The sequence below is a fragment of the Chelonoidis abingdonii genome, chromosome 6 (genome assembly GCF_003597395.2).
Source record: "Chelonoidis abingdonii isolate Lonesome George chromosome 6, CheloAbing_2.0, whole genome shotgun sequence".
NCBI lineage: Eukaryota > Metazoa > Chordata > Testudines > Testudinidae > Chelonoidis > Chelonoidis abingdonii.
The window spans coordinates 63,292,291-63,311,554 of record NC_133774.1 but is presented as its reverse complement, the minus strand read 5'-3'; the positions used below and the strand labels follow the sequence as shown (position 1 = coordinate 63,311,554).

The 19,264-nt window shown below is 41.1% G+C and overlaps 1 protein-coding gene and 1 long non-coding RNA gene across 2 annotated transcripts in view; one reads left to right on the top strand and one right to left on the bottom strand.

Annotated features, from left to right (window-relative positions):
• The window catches only part of LOC116835665 (uncharacterized), a 136,071-nt gene that overhangs the window by 50,624 nt on the left and 66,183 nt on the right, over nt 1–19,264 (bottom strand). The window contains exon 2 of the long non-coding RNA XR_004376249.2: nt 14,957–15,026. This is a non-coding gene — a long non-coding RNA (uncharacterized LOC116835665). The remainder of the gene's footprint in view (nt 1–14,956; nt 15,027–19,264) is intronic.
• The window catches only part of PCSK1 (proprotein convertase subtilisin/kexin type 1), a 35,312-nt gene continuing 21,130 nt past the window's right edge, over nt 5,083–19,264 (top strand). Inside the window, exons 1-6 of the mRNA XM_032798666.2 lie at nt 5,083–6,826; nt 8,598–8,702; nt 12,546–12,656; nt 14,975–15,121; nt 16,235–16,311; nt 18,702–18,790. Coding sequence (XP_032654557.1) covers nt 6,644–6,826; nt 8,598–8,702; nt 12,546–12,656; nt 14,975–15,121; nt 16,235–16,311; nt 18,702–18,790 — 712 coding nt within the window. The 5' untranslated portion in view covers nt 5,083–6,643. The remainder of the gene's footprint in view (nt 6,827–8,597; nt 8,703–12,545; nt 12,657–14,974; nt 15,122–16,234; nt 16,312–18,701; nt 18,791–19,264) is intronic.

The window sequence follows — 19,264 nt, the reverse complement described above, 5'->3', positions numbered from 1 at the left end:
TGGTAATTAAGCTTGGAGGTTTCATGCAGGCACCCACATTTTGGACGCTAAGGTTCAGAATTGGGACTTATGCTATATGACAACTGCGCAGAACCCTCAAACTCCCAGGCCTCTGGTAGAGGACCCGAGGTTGAGGAAGACACATACCACCCATAGGGGTGAGAGGGGAATTTTTTTATATATATATATGTTCTTTCCTTTGTATCAATACTACAACCTCTCACACAAATTGCTTTTTGGCTCCTACTCTCCCTCCTCCTTGAATGCAATTTAGGATGTGTTTGTCACTGAACGTTTAAACAGTTCAACAGAGGCAGTTTCTGTGTGATAATGGTTAAGTCAAAGACGCATAAGGGTGCTTTTGATTGACACTACACCATCTCTGTTGCAGGCTGGTTTCAAAACATAGATGTATAAGTGGAGATTGGAAGATAAATCTGAAGTTTTGCATTGGTTACTTAATTCTGTTGTATCTTTAGCACGTATAATATATGCGGAAGTTTTGTTGCCCATTTTGACCTGAGCAGCTAGTCAAGTCTTGGGGCCCTGGCGTGTTCCAGGAAGCAATAGAAACTCAGTGAGCCTGCTATTCTCTTTGTTCATTCCTGATAAATAAACAAGATTGCATCAATGTCCTGGCTTCTCCAAACGCAGCAGAAACCAAGAACAAAAGGAGCAGATTCTTAGCTTAAAGCCCCAAGCCTCTTAAACAACAGACCCAAAAGGTGTCTCTAGCTTTTTGCAGGATCACACTGTGCTCACAGACTACAGCTTGGCTTTCTTGCTTTTTGCCTTTGTCCTCTCTGTTCTTGTCTGTTCTCAGTTTTTGTGTGTTCTCTTACACATCCACTCAATGCACCTGGTCACAGTACCCAGTAGAAACCCACATGATGCGAGTTTCTGGACAGACTCTTTAGGGCTTGTTTTAGGTGTAGTCTCTTAACTGTCTTGTATAACTATTTTAAATAAATGCTGCATTCACACATCAGTGTGAACAAGGTTTTAACTCGTCTCAAAAAGGTATGATAATATGTGCAGACACCTAGATTTTCCCCAGTGGTCTCTGTTCTTGTGTACATTTTTTCTGTAGATGCAAAAATGTACATTCAGATATGTGGTCAATGCTGAAAATCTGGTCTAGAATCTTTAAAGGCTTATTTGCAGGGACATAGGAAAAAAAAGTGAAATTCTGGTCCCACTGAAGTCAGTGATAGTTTTGCCACTGAATTTAACAGGGCGATGATTTCACCCACTGGATGAAATGACTATTTTAGTATTATATTTACCTGAAGGTCTTGGAGCAATTTACCAAACATAAATGAAATATTTCTCAAAACATCCCTGTGAGATAGGCAATTTACATATAGGAAACCTAAAGCATAAAGAAATGAAGTGATTTACTAGGCCAGTTAGAATCAGAACTGAGACAAGAGCCTAAGGTCTCCTGCCGGGAGCCTGATTTTGTCTTTTTACACTGGTGTTACACTGCTATACTTTTGACTTCAGTAGCGTTACTTCTGATTTATGCCAACTTGAAAATAAAATAAGGGCCTGAGGATTGAAATCCTGGCCCCATTGAAGTCAATGGCAAAATTCCCCTGGGCTTCAGTGGGGTCAGCATTTTGCTCAAAATATTTAGATACTACAGTGATGAGCACAGTAAAAATGTACAGATAAACAAATTCCTAATTCTGTGCTTTAACCCTAAGACCATCCTTTGCCTCAAGAATTTTAATGATTTTTCTTAACTTATGGACTGAAAAATGAGCCTTTTCATCAATCTTTCTCTGTCCAAAGGTTGATCTTATCTCTGCCCACCTCCTGCCTTTCAAGAAAAAAAGTCTGCTGAAAAATGAAAAGTAATACGGGTTTAGAAAATCAGTTTGTCTTTACATTAAATTGAAGTTGTGCATTTAGAAATTTATTTTTTTTAAATTGGTCTGATTGATTGTATATTAGCATGTATTTAGCTACAGTATCACTGGGTACATCATGGAATAAACACATCTGTCACTCATAAACAGTGCAAAGTCATGATGTTTATGGAGCATGAAACAATTATTTTTGGCTTCACCTGATCCTGCTGTACAGGCTATTGCTTTTACATTGCATTATTATTAGACAGGAATATAATGGGCTACAACCTTCATTTTTATTACATAATAAAGGCCATATTGGGTCACACCAAAGGTCCATCTAGCCAAGTATATTGTCTTCTGACAGTGGCCAATGCCAGGTGCCCCAGAAGGAATGAACAGAACAGGTAATCACCAAGCGATCCATCCCCTGTTGCCCATTTCCAGCTTCTGACAAACAGAGGCTAGGGATACCATCACTGTTCATCTGGCTAATAGCCATTGATGGACCTATCCTCTTTAAAAGACAGGGTCTGGATTTTCAAACCAATCTAAGAGATTTAGATATGAAATCCCATTCATTTTAACTGAGATTCTGTACTATGAATTAGAATTACCTTTTTGCAGCTTTGACATAATTTCTTACACATAGATACTGCTTTTATCGAATTGTTCAAATATTGAGTGAAAGTTTATCACACAAGACAATATGAGCTTGCAATGTTTATAATATTGATAAAAAATGAACTAAATGTCTAGGAAGCCCAAGAAAATGCATTGAGTGATTGATTCCACAATTAAGAAGGCCTAGAAAATTGAAGGAAGAGACCTATAATGTAATTGTCCAGGAAACTGAAGAAATCGTATTCTTGGCACTGAACACTGATAAAATCAAGGAACGATTAAAATGAATTAAAATTAATGGAAGATGTATACTAATCGCATTCTTGGCTTTGAAAATCTCAACCTAGGTTACCATACTTCAGTACATAAGAGTATTCAAAATTAGCAGCACTAAATTTCAATGTTAGTACCATTATGTTAATTGCTATTCTATTTTAGCCTGTCTAGTCCAGTGGTTCTCAACCTTTCCAAACTACTTGACCCCTTTCAGGAGTCTGATTTGTCTTGCGTACCCCCAAATTACACTTCAGTTAAAAACTACTTGCTTACAAAATGAGACATAAAAATAAAAAGCGTCACAGTACACTAATACTGGAAATTTGCTTACTTTCTCATATTTACTATAGAATTATAAAATAAATCAATTGGAATATAAATATTGTACTTGCATTTTAGTGTATAGTGTATAGAGCAGTATAAACATATCATTGTCTGTATGAAATTTTAGTTTGCACTAACTGCACTAGTGTTTTTTATGTAACCTTTTATAAAACTAGGCAAATATCTAGATGAGTTGATGTACCCCTGGAAGACCACTGTGTATCTCCAGGTGTTCATGTATCCGTGGTTGAGAACCACTGGTCTAATCTATTACTTACATCACCCTTTTTCTTCCCTTGGCCTCTCTAAACCTCTTGCTTCTATAATCTTGCTACTTCTGTCTCCTGTAAATGTGGTCCCTCCCCCTTGCCAGAATCTTTTGTTCTCTGGCAACCTCTACCATTTTCTGTGTCTTTTGACTTCCTGCCTCATTTGTTTTGCACTTCAGCTGAGGAGCCCAGCTCTGCCAGATGATTGACTACAGGTATCATAAGGCATTCAGACACCGTGGTAATAGGCATGGTTTAAGAACCTGTATAAAGCAGAACACAAAACTACTCTCCCATGGTACTTCTCTGAAGTTTAAAGCAGCTTGCTTTTTCTTTGTAAAGTGTTCTGGTGATCGCAGGTTCATCCAGCGTTACTTTCTCTTCTACCCAACCTTACCCCCAGTGGTGCTTCAACTACCTTTGTCAGATTTATTTTGTATTAGGAAACTAAGAATACAATTCCACTCTTCTGCATGGCAGATCTCCACTTGATTCTAGAGTGTCTGTCTAATCAATTTTTATCTAGATATTTATTCTGAACTCATCACTATAGAATATGAGCACCTTGGTATCTGATTTCATTTCATGTTGGAAGGACAGTATATCAGACTAGAGACTACTTTGTATCTGAGAGGAGGATTTTGTCCAAAGGGAGAAGCTGTTTACTGCTCTCACATTTTAGGTGGCCTCTATGAAATAGAACAGACATGCTGGTCAGGCTGTGGAATAGTGCCAGGAAAACCACATCTGTACCATGATTTTGACATTAAAAACAACATTTTGATTTCTGTGTGCTGCATATCAGTGACTGACTTGACATCAGTGGGAGTCGCGCAATTGAATATGAGGGCCAAATTTGATCTTTACACTATAATGTCTCTGAGAGGGTTAAGTAGGGGATGTAAACTACAGCATACAATGTTAACTTTTCTTATAGCATGATTGCACTTTTTTTTTCCTCAGACCTTTTTCTTAACTTTATATCTGTATGCACTATATGTAATGACAGGCTGAATTTGGAACATCATGGGAATAGTGCAGTTCAGGTTGGGTGGTGGGCAACGGTTTGGCAAATATAGGTACAAATGTCATGTTCAGCTACATCCCTGGAAGGAGGATTCAGGTGAATTGTCTATTCTTTGTAAAAATAAACTAGGAGCATTAAGCAACCACACATGTAGTTGTTCAACTATAAAACGAAACTCACCAACTGTTTAGGACAGGTAATGTCAGGCAAAGCAAGGGTAGTGACTAGTCTTCAGGAGGGTTTCTGAGCTGTGGGGAGAGGGAAGAGAATGAAATGGCAGCAGAAGAGCTAAATAAAGCATAAGAGAGGGGGAAATAATGAACAGACAATAAAATGATATGTTATATATATTATTTTCTGTTCATAACAAATGCCAGCATTACTGAGGAACAGAGCCGTGCCATGATATGGCATTATAATATTTTAATTCTTTCAAAATTAACAATTGTACTTTATTTTAAAGACATAATCAGACTGGGGAGTGGTGCAGATTAATGCCTACCTGTGGTGGGATGAAAGTAGACAACGTGCATTAATCAAGTATTACTGCATATTAAGTTCTGTCTTCTTAGCTTAATTGAAAAATGTTTTGTTGTCCCAGCTCTTCTCTTTTCTTTGCTCTCTGTCTTGAGCACAGCTCTTCCCAAGGATGGCTAGCAGCTAAAAAAAAACACCCCACACTGTAAAGGTTTTGTTTTTAATTAAATGACAAAATCTTTATTTATTTCCAGTTTTTAGTACAGGATGAATCTTAAGAGTTTGTAGGAAAAAACAGCAACCATATGTTCATCTTAAGATAGGCCAGGAGTCTGCCAACGCACCTGCCACACAGTTCAATTACTACCTTATTGTAAAAAGAAGTTGCATCTAAAGCCAGAGTCAAGCGGAGCGGAGATTCACGGCCGAGAAGGCATGAGACTATCCAGATGCACAGCTCACCCAGATGCAGCCGCTAGTCGCTGTCCATCCTAGCCATGCTGAAATGTGACATACTTTGGACTGCGTTTGAGCAAACCTGCACTTGGACGCAAGGAATCAATAGTACTTTGCGCCTTCCCTTTCTCAAGCTGCTTTAACTGCATGTTTACTTCTAAGCACTTAGGATGATCTTTCTTCATCCTGACGTAATGAAAAAGATTGTACTAATAGAGAGGGAAAATAAATCTTTTACGATTCTGAACGCTTTGTACTCGGCTAAATATCATTATTGGGAAGACCTGTAATTACGTAGCCACTACTTCCCATTTATTTTTGTAATTAAAATTTGACTTTGAAATATTTTTTCCAAGGGAGAACATCAGATATTTAGGATGTGCCTCTAACTCATTGTCCCATCGACCCCTTTCCCTGCAAGGAGCTCTTCCCGTTTAAACAGAGCAAGAAATGGAACAGGTTTCCGATGTACATTCTTTATCTCAATCTGCGAGCTATGTTATTTTGCACGCAGCACACACTGTGATTCATACTGTCACGCCTGTTCCCAGTGCCGTGATTTTTAAAATCCCCGGGAGTAAGGAGGTAAGCTAAAGTTGGCGCATTAGAAAACTGCACATCCCTTTGCTGCAATGGGAGCTGTAGCTGCTTTAGACGAGGTTAGCGGGAGCTGTTTATCTCTTGGACGGAATCTATTTACAAGTCAGCTGCCGGGGCAGTGCAAGCATTTCCCCAGGGCGGTTAGAGCCACCCTGACAGCTGTATCGGGCATTAATTCGTGCCTTTCGCGGGTTAGAGCAGCCACCTCCTGGAAGGAGCCTAAAGCTCCCTGACAAGAAAAGGCACAATAATGTTCGCTAGTGCCATGCACTTGACAGAGAGCTTATCTCCGGCAGCGCTCAGGGAGGAGGATGTGTGGGCAGGGTGGAGGGGTTCAGCTCCTAGAAGAGGGTTGGCTGGATTTTTTTTCCTCCTCTTATTTGAATGTGCGTCCGTCCCTCCGGCTTATTTTAGCAACCCCCCTCCCCCTCCCCACTTGGGAATAGCCCGCTCGCTCGGGGGCCAGCTACATTTGACGTCAGGCTGGCGTTCGTAGTTTTGACGTGTAAACACTCGGTTCCAGCCCGGCGCGGGAGAGGGTTTGGGCTCCGTTCAGCCCCGAGGAAGAGCCGTGGCGCGCTTGGCTGGGAGACACTGCGCCCTGCAGCCTGCCGGGTGTCCGCATAGCAACCGGGAGCGAAAGGGCTCCGGCTCTGCAGCCATCGATCCGCTGCCTGGTCTCCCCCCGCCCCGCGTGTGTTTGTTGTTTGGTTTCCCGCGTCCCTCGCCTGGCCATGGACGGGAGACGCCGCGCTGGGCGCCGGGTGGCTCTGGCTCTCTTCTGCGCCTGGTGCGCGGCCGCCAGCCTGGCCGGCGCGGAGAAGCAGTTCGTCAATGAATGGGCGGCAGAGATCCCCGGCGGTCCGGCGGCGGCCCAGGCCATAGCGGAGGAGCTGGAGTACGAGCTGCTGGGCCAGGTAAGGGGCAGCCAGCAGGTAACTTTCGGACGCCTCTCCCCGGCCCCGGGCACCGACCGGCCCCGTGTAACCAGGGACGTCCCAGCGCTGGGCTGGCTTGACACGCCTGGGCGGGAAGGCGATGGGCGGGCGGCGAGCCAGTTAGCTGCGGCGTGCCAAGGTTTGCGCCCGGCGGCAGGGCCGGAGGCCGGGGGCCAGGCGAGCAGTGCCCGGCTCGGGAAGCGTGGTGCCGCCCCGGTCGGGGCTGCCTTGAAACTCGCGCCCCAAGGGCAGCTGGCAGCCCCGAGTGCGCTCCCGCCCGGCCCCGCCCGCGCCGGGAGGTGGGTCCAACATGGCAGCGCCGCATTCAGCGAGTGGCCATTGGCGGCCACCCCGCGGCGATCTCCGCACTAGGCGCGGGACTGCGAGCGGCGCTTGCAATGGCAGCTGCTCCCCCGGCAGGGAACGGAGCCTGGTTAACTTTGCTTTCCCCGGGAGTTGGTTCTTGCCTCCCCCGCGTGTGCGCGTTAAAGAGAAAGATGCCGCAGTGTGTGTCTAGCCAGCGGACAGCGAGTCCTCCCCTGCCTCGTGCAAAGCCAGGGGTCCGAGATTAGGCAAACTTGTGGCTCTGCAGGCGGGGCGCGGGGGATCGGGCGGCGCTTGCTCGGAGTTGCAGAGCTCACCCTCGCCCGCCGCGTCTCTTCCCGGCAGCGAGCTCCTCGTGCGCTCGGGATGCCGTGATGTCAGCGTTGTCAGGGATGAGTAACTGCCTTGACGTAGCAGTATCCTTGCTTCTCCTCTTCTTCTGGAGCTCCAGCCCCCTGGGTCGTGCTGCTCCAGCCAATGAGGTTGGCAGCGTTAGGAACCAAACCACTGTGCAAGGGTAAAAAAAGCCTGTATCTAAGTAACCCAGTAGCAGAGAGGATGCTGAAGATAGAGAGCGTGGGGACCCAAATCTTAAATCCATCTCTCCTCTGCTAGTCCCTCATTTGCTAGCACCATAGTTTTCCCAAACAGTGTCTTGGCCCACTTATTGTCTAGTGAAAGACAGCCCTTCTTCATCAAAGAGATTTATCCTTTCTTAAAACAAACTGTACTGTGTATAATACTAGGTCCATGATTATGGCCTGGACCTGGTCCCTTTGAAGGCAATGGCATAACTGCCACTGACTTTAGTAGACTATGGATGGATATATATATTACTCCCAATCTGTCATATGAAAATATAGATCTATCATATGAAAATATAGATTTCATAGCTGTAAACAATAAACTGGGGTAGAGAACCCCATCAGCCTATTTTGCATGCACAAGGAGCTCATATTTGCATACTTACTGGCTACACATTTGGATACTCCAAGAAAATATACATTCCCTTATTCAGTTCCATCAGCATTCCAAAGAGATGCTGTAGGCAGTGGCATGTACCATGGTCAGAAATAAAAACTCATCCTCAAAATGTAGTATAATTAAGATATGTCAAAATAGGGGCCAAGTTTTACTTTAATTTATACCAGTGTAAATCAAAAGTAACTACTTTAGCTTCAGCTTTAGCTTGGACTGTGCCCCTTGTTTTCCCAACATTATGCCAAATAACACAGCTTTTGTTAGTGATCAACACCTTATCTTGGAGAGAATTATATTTTAGAATAAAAATATTATAAGCTATACATTTATTCTAGTTTTCACTCATTTGAAGATGGAATCTAATTCTGACAGGTTATGAATGTTGATATTTGTTTGCAATGGAAGAAGTATCTGGCAGTTTGTAAAATATTCCTTTGTTTTATAGATTGGATCACTTGAAAATCACTATCTCTTCAGACATAGGAGCCATCCAAGAAGATCTCGAAGAAGTGCCATTCATATCACCAAGAGACTGTCCGATGATCATCGTGTAAGTGTAGCGTTTACCCTTTCTGATATCCAGCATCCATGTTTTCAGCTTATTGCTTGACTTGTAATGTGGTCAAAGACACATTTTGCAAGTCTACTATATTCTTCCATCCATTCTCATGTGGAGTAGTACATTATTCCATGAGCAGGCCTGTTGACTTCAAGGAGTAAGGCACTAGTCAACGTCGGTAAGACTGGCAAAATCTGGCCCTAAGCGGCCATGTATTTTTCTGCAAATTGCTGTTTTATAATTATAGACCTGCAATGGTTCTGGACTGAAATGCTTTTGTGTGGTTGGTGAAAATACGTACAAAGAACTTAAGGGCTTGATCGAAAATCTGTTGAAGTAAATGGTAGTCTTTCCATTGACTTCAGACGGCCTGACTGAAAGCTCATTCTGTGCTATTTCTAGGAAATCTAGGTCTAGTTAATAGTGTTTATATATTAGAAAAAATTAGAAAAAAAATGCTGAGATTCTGCTGCAATACCCAGTTTCAATAACTAACTGTCCAGTTAACATTTTAAAAGGGCCTGTTACAGGGCCCAGTCTTTCAGTATTTGGGCACTCAAAACTTTTATGGAAATCAGACAGCAGAAATCATCAAGAGGAGTTTTGACCTTGTAGGGTCCTAGTTATACCGGTGAAACAGACACTCCATTTATCTAATTTTATGGATGGTAAAGGTGGTGGCTGCTTTTTAAACATGCAGATAACTGGTTAGTTTTTCAGTAACAGAAAGCCTAGCTTAAAAGTCAGGAATTTTCATAAAAATTAAAACTACTATCTAGTGGAACAGCAAAAATCTAAATCTAAACTTACCATAATATTTAGAAATCCAGTTATGAAAAAACATTTAATCATTTAAGAAGAAAAATGTTTAAATGATCGGTTACTAAGAGAAAAAAATTAGACTGTGGGCTTTTGTTAGGAGGCAACATTCTATATGAGAAGCTGTCAGAGATGAGAAAAAATGGGTTAGGATATACTTTGTTCTGCTTGCTCAGTTTCAAAGTCACACTTCCCCTTGTGTCTTACTGCTAGCGTTTCTTTTGATAATAGAGATAGGTTCAAGCTAAAAAATGTGAACATTCTACATTTGGAGATGTTTATATCCAAGATTTGAGTTTGGCTCATTGCAAATAAGGGTTGCCTTTCCAAATGCACATCCAGTTCTGGCTTCAGATTTTCAACCATAATACCAAGATCAGATGAGAGCCACAGTTACATTTAATTTATTCATTACTGGGGGAAGTACAACCATTTTTGTTTCTAGTATATTTCTCTGCTGTAACACAGAAAGTGGAGGCAATTGTGTGACTGACTTTGATGACAATCATTAATGCATATTTATCTATTGAAGTAAAGAATAGAGTGCTTTGAAATGCTGCAGGTGACATTTGCAAAATCATTTCCAATTTGCTTTTTATTTACCATCTAGTATTCAGATAAGCTATTTGAAAGTGTGAGACATAATTATGTAAGTAGATACAGTAAACCCAAAGCAATGCTGAAATGCTATACAGTTATACATAGACATCTTCACTAAAGATCTATACATTTTCAAGAGCAGCCTGTCTTAAAAGAATTAAATACATTTTCAAAAGACAGTGGACAGAATCCTGCCTTTAGCTATGTTTGTAGCATTCCATTTACTTTCGTAGGGCTGTGTGGGTGTAAATTAGGAAACTTTTAGCCTATAGTATTGAGAATATTAATTTGTTTTATCAAAATGCAATAAGTAAGGTCCTGGAGCTATGCCTCTTTATAATCTGTCCAGTGTTTAAAGTAAAATGTGTAATGCTTTTAACTGTTTTAAAAATGTGTAATTATCTGGTTCCCTAACTTCTTCCATTATTCAGACTAGTTTAAAAATCCATTTTCTATCAACAACATTACATCAAATTCAAGGGATAATTTTAACTATTCTATATATCAATGGCTGGTTGGCTCCAAATGGGTTAGTGCAGAACCTTGTTTCTCTCTATTAGATTGACCATTTGAATCAAGGCCAACTATATAGTGACAAAAATTTGGCTTGTTAGACTATGTTTTTCACTGATATATGAGTTTGGTGATCTTGGCTCATTTTCCAGAAGGCAGTTGTCCTTATCACAAAAATGATGAGCACAGTTGACATTGTTAACAAGCATTAACTGACAAAGAGGCCAAGCATTGAATGGATATGGAGGAGAGTGAAGAATTACCATCCTTACTTCTGTAGAAGTGGTCCTCCTGCACATTGATGGGGCAGGAGTAGAATATTTCTTGCACTGATACTGTCCATATTCATTGCATAAGGAGGGGACTACAGTCTCCAGGGCTGTCACTCAGCACACATTTTTAGCACTAAATGTACACAAAGTAGGAAAATCTATATTATGCGGTGAACTCTCAAATTATGTACTGTATAGCAGCCTCCGTTTTTTTAGGCTATATTCTCTTATGTGGAGCTTTTCATTAACTTTCCCTTATGTGAAATACATTTAAATCATATCAATATAACTGTTCATTAACTTAGGTTTTTCATAATCACAATTGTGACTGACATATCGTGTGACAGATGTGTAAATCGGAGGGATAGCACAGTGGTTTGAGCATTGGCCTGCTAAACCCAGGGTTGTGAGCTGAATCCTTGAGGGGGCCATTTGGGGATTGGTCCTGCTTTGAACAGGGCGTTGGACTAGATGATCTCCTGAGGTCCCTTCCAACCCTAATAATCTATGATTCCTGAGGGAGCCATATTATTAGTCTCACAGCATAGAGAGACGAGTCCTAATCAAAAAACCTAATCTGATATTTAGAGCAAAGGGTTAGGGAGCCAGGAACATCTTGAGCTGAGGACTTGTTGTAGGATCTTGGCAAGTCAACTAACTTGTTTTCACTTTGCCAAGCTGGAAAATGGAGCAAAAAGCAAGGCTGTGTTAGACACCAGCTATGGGCCAGATTCTGATACCCATACTCATGTTGAGTAGCATCTTACTTCCATGAATAGTTCCCCAATTGAAATAAATAGCACTATTTGCAGAATAAGATTCCACTCAGCATAAGTGAGGGTATCAGAATCTGTCTCTGTTAAAATTGAACTGAATTTTTCTGGGTAAATAGACAAAGGAGTAATTCATTCCAAGAGACAAAATGAGAAACCTTTTGAAAATACCTTCAAGTAAATTAGACATAGTCAGGTATATCTATAACTGGCATGCAATTACATGCATAGACACATTCACAAACACACTTGAATGTATTCATTTTGGTGTAACCCCACTGACTGTAATAGAGTCATACCAGCATTGAATTTGATGTACTATTCACTGCTTTCTAATTGTTTACACTTTGAAGTGGATTGTGATCATAAGTGCCATTTGGAAGATGCTTTATGTGACAGATTGACTATGAGAAGCAACATTGCTGTGACTGTAGCAAGAATGGCTCTTTTTCCTTCTCTAAAAATTCACGGTTCCCGTTCTTTCTTGTTCACACAGAGAGATATTAAATGTAGGTTGAAGAGTGAAACAAATGGTGTTTTTGCTTGTTTGAGTCACTACCACAAATTAGGAAATCTTCTAACAGCTATATACTTTCAACAAAAAAGGGTGCATTATGGGGCATTTGTGGATAAAAGATTTTCACTCTAGCTGTACTTTAAATGATTTTATAGTATCATGGTTTTAATGACTCTTCCTTCTGTTTAAGATACACTTAAATGCAGAAATGCACTTTACAGCAATGAACCCTCCACTTTTCCCTCTAGGTACCAAGCTTCTGTTTTACAATGAAACACTCTCAAAACCAGTTAATCTCTGTGGGTTTATACATTGTTATTGTTGATAAAAATACTTGTAGGTGTCATGGGCAGAGCAACAGTATGAAAAAAAGCGAACTAAGCGTTCAACCTTGAGAGACTCAGCAGAAAACCTTTTCAATGATCCTATGTGGAATCAGCAGTGGTACCTGGTAAGAGTTTATTTTTATATGATATTAGCAGACAATGAACTATATTTATACTGATCACTTGTGCTATTTTGTTGATGTCAAAGAGGGTGCACAGAAGGGAGCAGACTGTAGCCACTTTCCTTGTTGTGGCCCATGGAAATGATAGGTCTTAGCATTTGATATCACCAAGCAACATTCTTTCACTTTAAACCACAGTTCATGCAAAGGCCATGTCATCCAGTTCAAGTTTCTTATCCTTGGAATTATGTGATACCTTAGAAAGCTGTTAAACAGTTAAGAACCATGTTTACAATAATATGAATTTTAGTCTTACCAAATAACACCAGTCTCTAGTTCGACCTCTTTAGTTGGTAGCATATTTCTGTGTTGTAGCTAATAATGCACGCTGCATATGTCAACAGGGAATAAAGCTTCAAACCTGCAAGGTGCTGAGCACCCCAACTTCTATTGACTTCGACTGGAGTTGAAGGTGCTCTGTGTCTCATAGGATCAAATAATTAATGAAAAGGTGGCAGAGGATGAGGTTTTCTGCCCTATACATGTTTTTTGACCTCCTGCAACAAGCCAGCTAAATACAGCTGAACAGCTGAGTTTTACATTGTTTTTCTGAGAATCTGCTGGACATTCCCTATCATAACTAGACTTAATCCTGTTCACCACATATAATCACACTGTGCATCTACTTATGCCTGTACCTTCAGACATCATTGGCTCCAAAAGAGGGAATGAGGGTGTGGAGCTGGTTCTAGGGGTGGGCATTTGCCCCCGGCATCAGCTTCAAGGGGGCGCTGTTTGCTGTGCCACTGAGCATTTTTTGGTTGCTTTTCTTTAATTGGCCTGCTTTTCTCCCACCCCAGTGCTGGTTGGTCAGCTGTGGGTTTTTTTGTTTTGTTCTTGTTTTTGGTTTTTTGCAATGGAAAATTTTCAGAATCTTATTTTTCTGAGAGGCCTTTTCCATATGTTCTCTTTCAAGCTCATTTCCAATGGGGAGAATGCAAATACACAGAAAGGCAGTGTGGTCTTGTGGAAAAGGCAATAGACTGGAATCTAGGAGACCTAGTTTCTCTTCCTGGTACTGCCACAATTGACTGTGTGGCTCTGACAGGTCATTTCACCTCTTTGCATCTCAGTTTGCTCATACAGGGATCATAATACTTACCTCCTTTACAAAGTGTTTTGAAATCCTCAAATAAAAAGTGCTATTTAATGGTTAAGTATTTTTTCCAAGGTACTTCCCTGTTCATGTAATAAATATATTGCTCATTGGCTGCTCTGAGGACAAAATAGAACCCACTGCCCCAGGTTATCCTCACACATTCATCAGAAAAGCAATTATTTGATAGATCCTACGGAACAGCCCTGTGACCTGGAATATTTCCTTGAACTGCAGCTGCTAGAAAACAGCGCATTGTAATGCAAGAAATGTTGTTCCCGCAGTACATTTCATTATCTGGATCTCACACTTCATTCAGCATTTTTCTGGAAACAAAGATGTACAAAAATTTAAAAAAAAGTCCTATTTAATAATGTATTTATGTGCTGAGAAACACAAAGGAAACATTAGTGATTGAATCTATGCCTGTGTTTTTATAGAGGTATTAAGTAAAGCTGTCATATATTAAAATATATTTATGGTTATGGTTAACATTACAAAAGAAAAATCATCTATTTAAGAGTTAATCTTTGAAGACCTTTCCATGAAAGGAAAGAGGGCATAGGTAAGTCATGTTTCCAAGAGATCGTCCACTGAAGACAGTAAATAGCAAATTGTGATTCAGCACAGTCCTTCATAATCAACCCATCATTTTAATTCCTTTCATTTCCTAATTGTTTTCCACTAGCTAACCTGGACATCAAAGGAGAGACCATTAAGAGAAAACACAGCTCCTCATATCCTGGGTGGCTGCAGTTTGGTTCTCAGTGGGTGAAAGAGAACCAACCTTTGTAGACTTGACTATTAACTCAAATATCCAAGGATCATCCAGCACATCCTGCTCCTCAATCTTCCTTACTCCTGTCATCAGATGCAGGATGCCCCTTTCTTACCTAAGATATCTTTTGGGAGGATCATAAGTCATATGGTGAACAGAATGAGGGAAGTTGGGTAGGGACAGAGAGGTTTGTCAGTATCCTGGCTATTTGAACAGGCCAGTCTTTGTTGATTTTTTGTAAAACTTGGGTAGAACTTACAAATTCCGGTCACACTCAAACCAAGGTTGATTTAAAGCACATTTGTAATATGGTTCAAACACAGCTTTAAAACAGGTGTAATATGAATGTGTAAATGTTTAAATGCTTACTATCATTTTTTCCTCCAGCAAGATACAAGAGTGACTCCATCTCTGCCAAAACTGGATCTCCATGTTATTCCTGTATGGCAGAAAGGGATTACAGGAAAAGATGTTGTTATAACAGTGCTCGATGATGGCTTGGAGTGGAATCACACTGACATATATACTAACTATGTAAGTTTGTGATTTAAGAACGCTGTAGAAAAAATCAATTGCAGGTGTTTATATACAAACATTCTTCTTTGGCTTTCTCTCTGTTTGGTAAGACAGCTCCCATATGACAGAGAAACTGAAATACTCACCCCACGCATAATTTAGACCCTGGCCTGTATCACTAGGAATTGAGTAATAAGCTTACCAGGATAGTGGGTTCTTCAGGGTGGTTTAGCCCCTGGGCATGTTTAGACACAATGGTTTAATGCTGAACTATTACAACTCTTTTAGCCCTTTGTGGATCTTTTATTCACAGCATCAGAAAAATGTAAGGCTGGAAGGAATCTTGAGTGCTTACCAAGTCCAGCCCCCTGTGCTGAAACAGGACCAAGTAAATGTAGACCATCCCTTACTGGTGTTTGTCCAACCTGTTCCTAAAACCTGATGGGGATTCCACAACCTCCTTTGGAAGCCAGTTCCAGAATTTAACTACACAAAAATTAGAATGTTCAAAATTGTTGTCATTTCAAAGATTTCTTAAAAGATCCATGTTTAATTTTGCTAAAAAAATGGAGAATTAAAACAATATTTTTGAAAATGTTATTGAAATAGTTATAATTTTTTTTACTGAAAACAGATTGTAAACAAAAAACTTTCACCAATTTTTCATGAAAAAAATTGGTTTTGAAAAAAGCCACTTTTCATTTAACAAAAACTTGTTCAAAATAGCTCTGAGGATTCCTGAATTAAATGTTTGTAAAGTGATTTGATGATAAATAAACCATCCAGTGCCCTTCTTCCAGATACCCCAATACCGTTCTTTACAGGCCTCCCTACACTAGCCTTCCAACATCCAAAGCTTTAATAGCAAAAAACCTTTCCCACGTGCATTCTAATCAATACCTGCTCTAGAAGATTAATTTAACTGTTATGTACTTTTATTTTATGGAAGCGAACTGTTCACCTAAACATCAAGAATGATGACTAACGCTGAGGACAAAGTATACATTAAAGTTGATGTCACATCTAGCTAGCTAATATTATGTCATCACCTAGTATAGACTTCAGAAACTTGAAAACTTGTTTTAGAGGATATTCTCTCATTGTAACTATAAAGTCTATTTTTTAATTTAGGATCCAGAGGCAAGTTATGATTTCAATGACAATGATCACGATCCCTTTCCCAGATATGATCCAACAAATGAAAACAAGTGAGTAGCCTCTCATTTTGTGAAAAGAAACAAACTAATGAAGTATTATGCTGTGCCTTAGAACAGGCAAATAAATGCACAGCTCTTCACCATTAACCTGAGAAATATTTGTACTCCGAAGGACTATTACATGTAAAAGGGAAAAAACATTACGGTATTTTTGCGCACATTATATATGGACGTTGAATAAGTTTCCAGATCAAGATGAATTTATTCAGTTTAATTTCCCCATTATGTTTTGAAACTCTCTTCTTCATATGGTTCTATGTATAAAGCACTGATAACGTATTTGCAATCTCAAGGGAACAATCTTTTGTTGTTAGTGCTAATGAATTATATGGCACACCGATCCGACTAAGCAGACTTTCTAGTCAGCTATGCCTGTAATGCATAGCCTTGCATGGGGGATGAAGAGGAACTACATCTGCCCGTCGGATGGCCTCTAGGAGGGACTGTGTCTTAGGCACTAGGGCAGAGGTGGGCGAACTACGGGCTGTGGGCCACATCTGGCCCGCAGAACCGTCCTGCCCGGCCCCCGAGCTCCTCATCCAGGATGCTAGCCCCGGCCCCTCCCCTGCTGTTCCCCCTCCCCTGCAGCCTCAGCTCACTCCACCACCGGCGCAATGCTCTGGGTGGTGGGACGTGAGCTCCTCGGGCAGCGCAGCTGCAGAGCCCAGCCTGACCAGGTGCTCCGAGCTGTGTGATGGTCACGGCAGCGTGGTCTGGCTCCAGCCGGGTGGCACGGCTATAGCACCGCCAGCCACCAGTGCTCCAGGCAGTGCGGTAAGGGGGCATGGAGCAGTGGGGGTTGGCTAGAGGGCAGGGGGAGTTGGGGTGGTGGTCGGGGGCTGGGGTGTGGATAGGGGTCAGGGTGGTTGAGAGGGGGAACAGCAGGTTGAATGGGGGCTGGGGTCTCGGGGGGCAGTCAGGAAGGAAGGGGGGATGGATGGGGAGGGGTCCCATCAGGGGGCAGTCAGGTGACAGGGAGAAGAGGTGGTTGGATGGGGCAGGGGCGCTGGGGGGGCCTTCAGGGAACGTGGGAGTTGGATGGGGCAGGAGTTCCAGGGGGAAGGGACCATGATCCCCTCCCCTAACTGGCCCTCCGTACGATTTACGAATTCCGATGCGGCCCTCAGGCCAAAAGTTTACCTGCCCCTGCACTAGGGGAACATACCTACCACACCATCCCTTGTGAAGGTGCAGGAGGCTCCCTCCTATACACCTGGCCAGTTATTTTAGTGGAATTTCGTAGCATTTTGTGGGAGAGAATGAATGAAGACTCTTCCCGCATGACCTCCCTACAACCCACCTCTCCTCTGCACAGTGAAACACCATGATAGTTCTGCTGCACCTAGATCCTTCCATGATAGTTTAGGGAGAGAGCGAGTCCACAGAGAAGAGAACAGACCTCTTTATAAGCTGTAGCATAGAACAAGTCAATTATGTAAGCCAGATAGGATGTCACTATTTAATAAGGATACAATGAGGAACTCACACTCTGGTTCCCCACTGTCTATCAGGCACAATGGTAGCATCCACATCTTGAATCCATTGGCATAATAGAAATAAAGTCACCAGAATGGAAAGTTATCAGAGGAGAAATGTTCTATGATTTTGAAAATGAATGTCTCTGCTTTGCTACAGCATTTATATAGCAGTAGGAGGCCATTATCCTCTTATTCCAATGACGTTATCTTTTAAATCTACCTGCATTACCTCTAATCTTTATTAATATGTAAATGAAATTCCATCCAGAAGCACTGAAGCATTTTGTTGCATACCAAGCTGTGGTACCAGATAAAGTAACTCTATAGTTATGCTGTCTTGTTATGCTATGAAGGATAGGAATCCTTCATGGCAAAAGATTTTTCATTCAAAATATCTTGTTAGAGGAATCATTTCACGAAGATAAAGAGGTTTGTTTAGTTTAAATACTACCCAGTTGCATTCCAAAATAAATTAAATATCTAAATTTTTGCTTAAAAGTGGCTTTTTTCATGATATTTTTAAGGGATTTAGCATCTTCTTGGCATTCCAAATTTGCCTCACTATTGCACTCTGTTATAGTAGGCATGGTACAGCTCATGGTAGACATTGTAACAACATGATCTTCCTGTTGACTTCAGTGGGGTTTGGATCAGGTCCTTAGTGCCTCATCCTGATGATCTATTGATCATGGGATGGTTCGAAATTATGATTACCAAAGCCTAAGTACAAAAAGTGCATTCTTGTCCAAATAGATATATTTCCATACCTATTTAATATTTAAAGAGTTCACATCTCGGTGATGAAAGAATGCACCAATTCTAGCAGAACAGTGACTAGTCTCTGTAGGTTAAATAAATGCACTGACTTATAGTATGATTTAAATGATCATTTACTTTATCCAGACATGGAACACGATGTGCAGGGGAAATTGCCATGCAGGCCAATAACAAGAAATGTGGTGTTGGCGTGGCATACAATTCCAGAGTTGGAGGTAAGAAACCAAACAATAATTTAATTTAAACTTTACGTTTTCTGATGTGAATGGAAACAAAGTGAAGTAAGGGACTGGCCCTGAAAGTTGCTGAGTACTCAGTTGGAGGTGCTGAGCACCTTGAGGTACCATCACCTTGAGCTGAGTGTGCTCAGCGTCTCTAAAGAGGCATTCAGCACCTTGTGGTATTTGGTTTCATACAGAAATAGTGTAAGTTGCTACATATATATTGTCCCAATTACAGAGCAGCCATCAGTTTCTCAGGATTTGATCCATAATATGATTATTGGTTGCAAAAAATAGAGGGCTATATTTTTAAATAAGGGAATGGTGGGTTGGTATTTCATTTTGAACAAAAATAAATAGAACCTGCGGAGTGAAAGAAAGAAAATCCAATTTCCTATCTACTCTTATTTAGAGTGTTTTGTTCCTGTCTACACAGTTATATAGAAAGGTTGTGTCAGTCAAGGTATT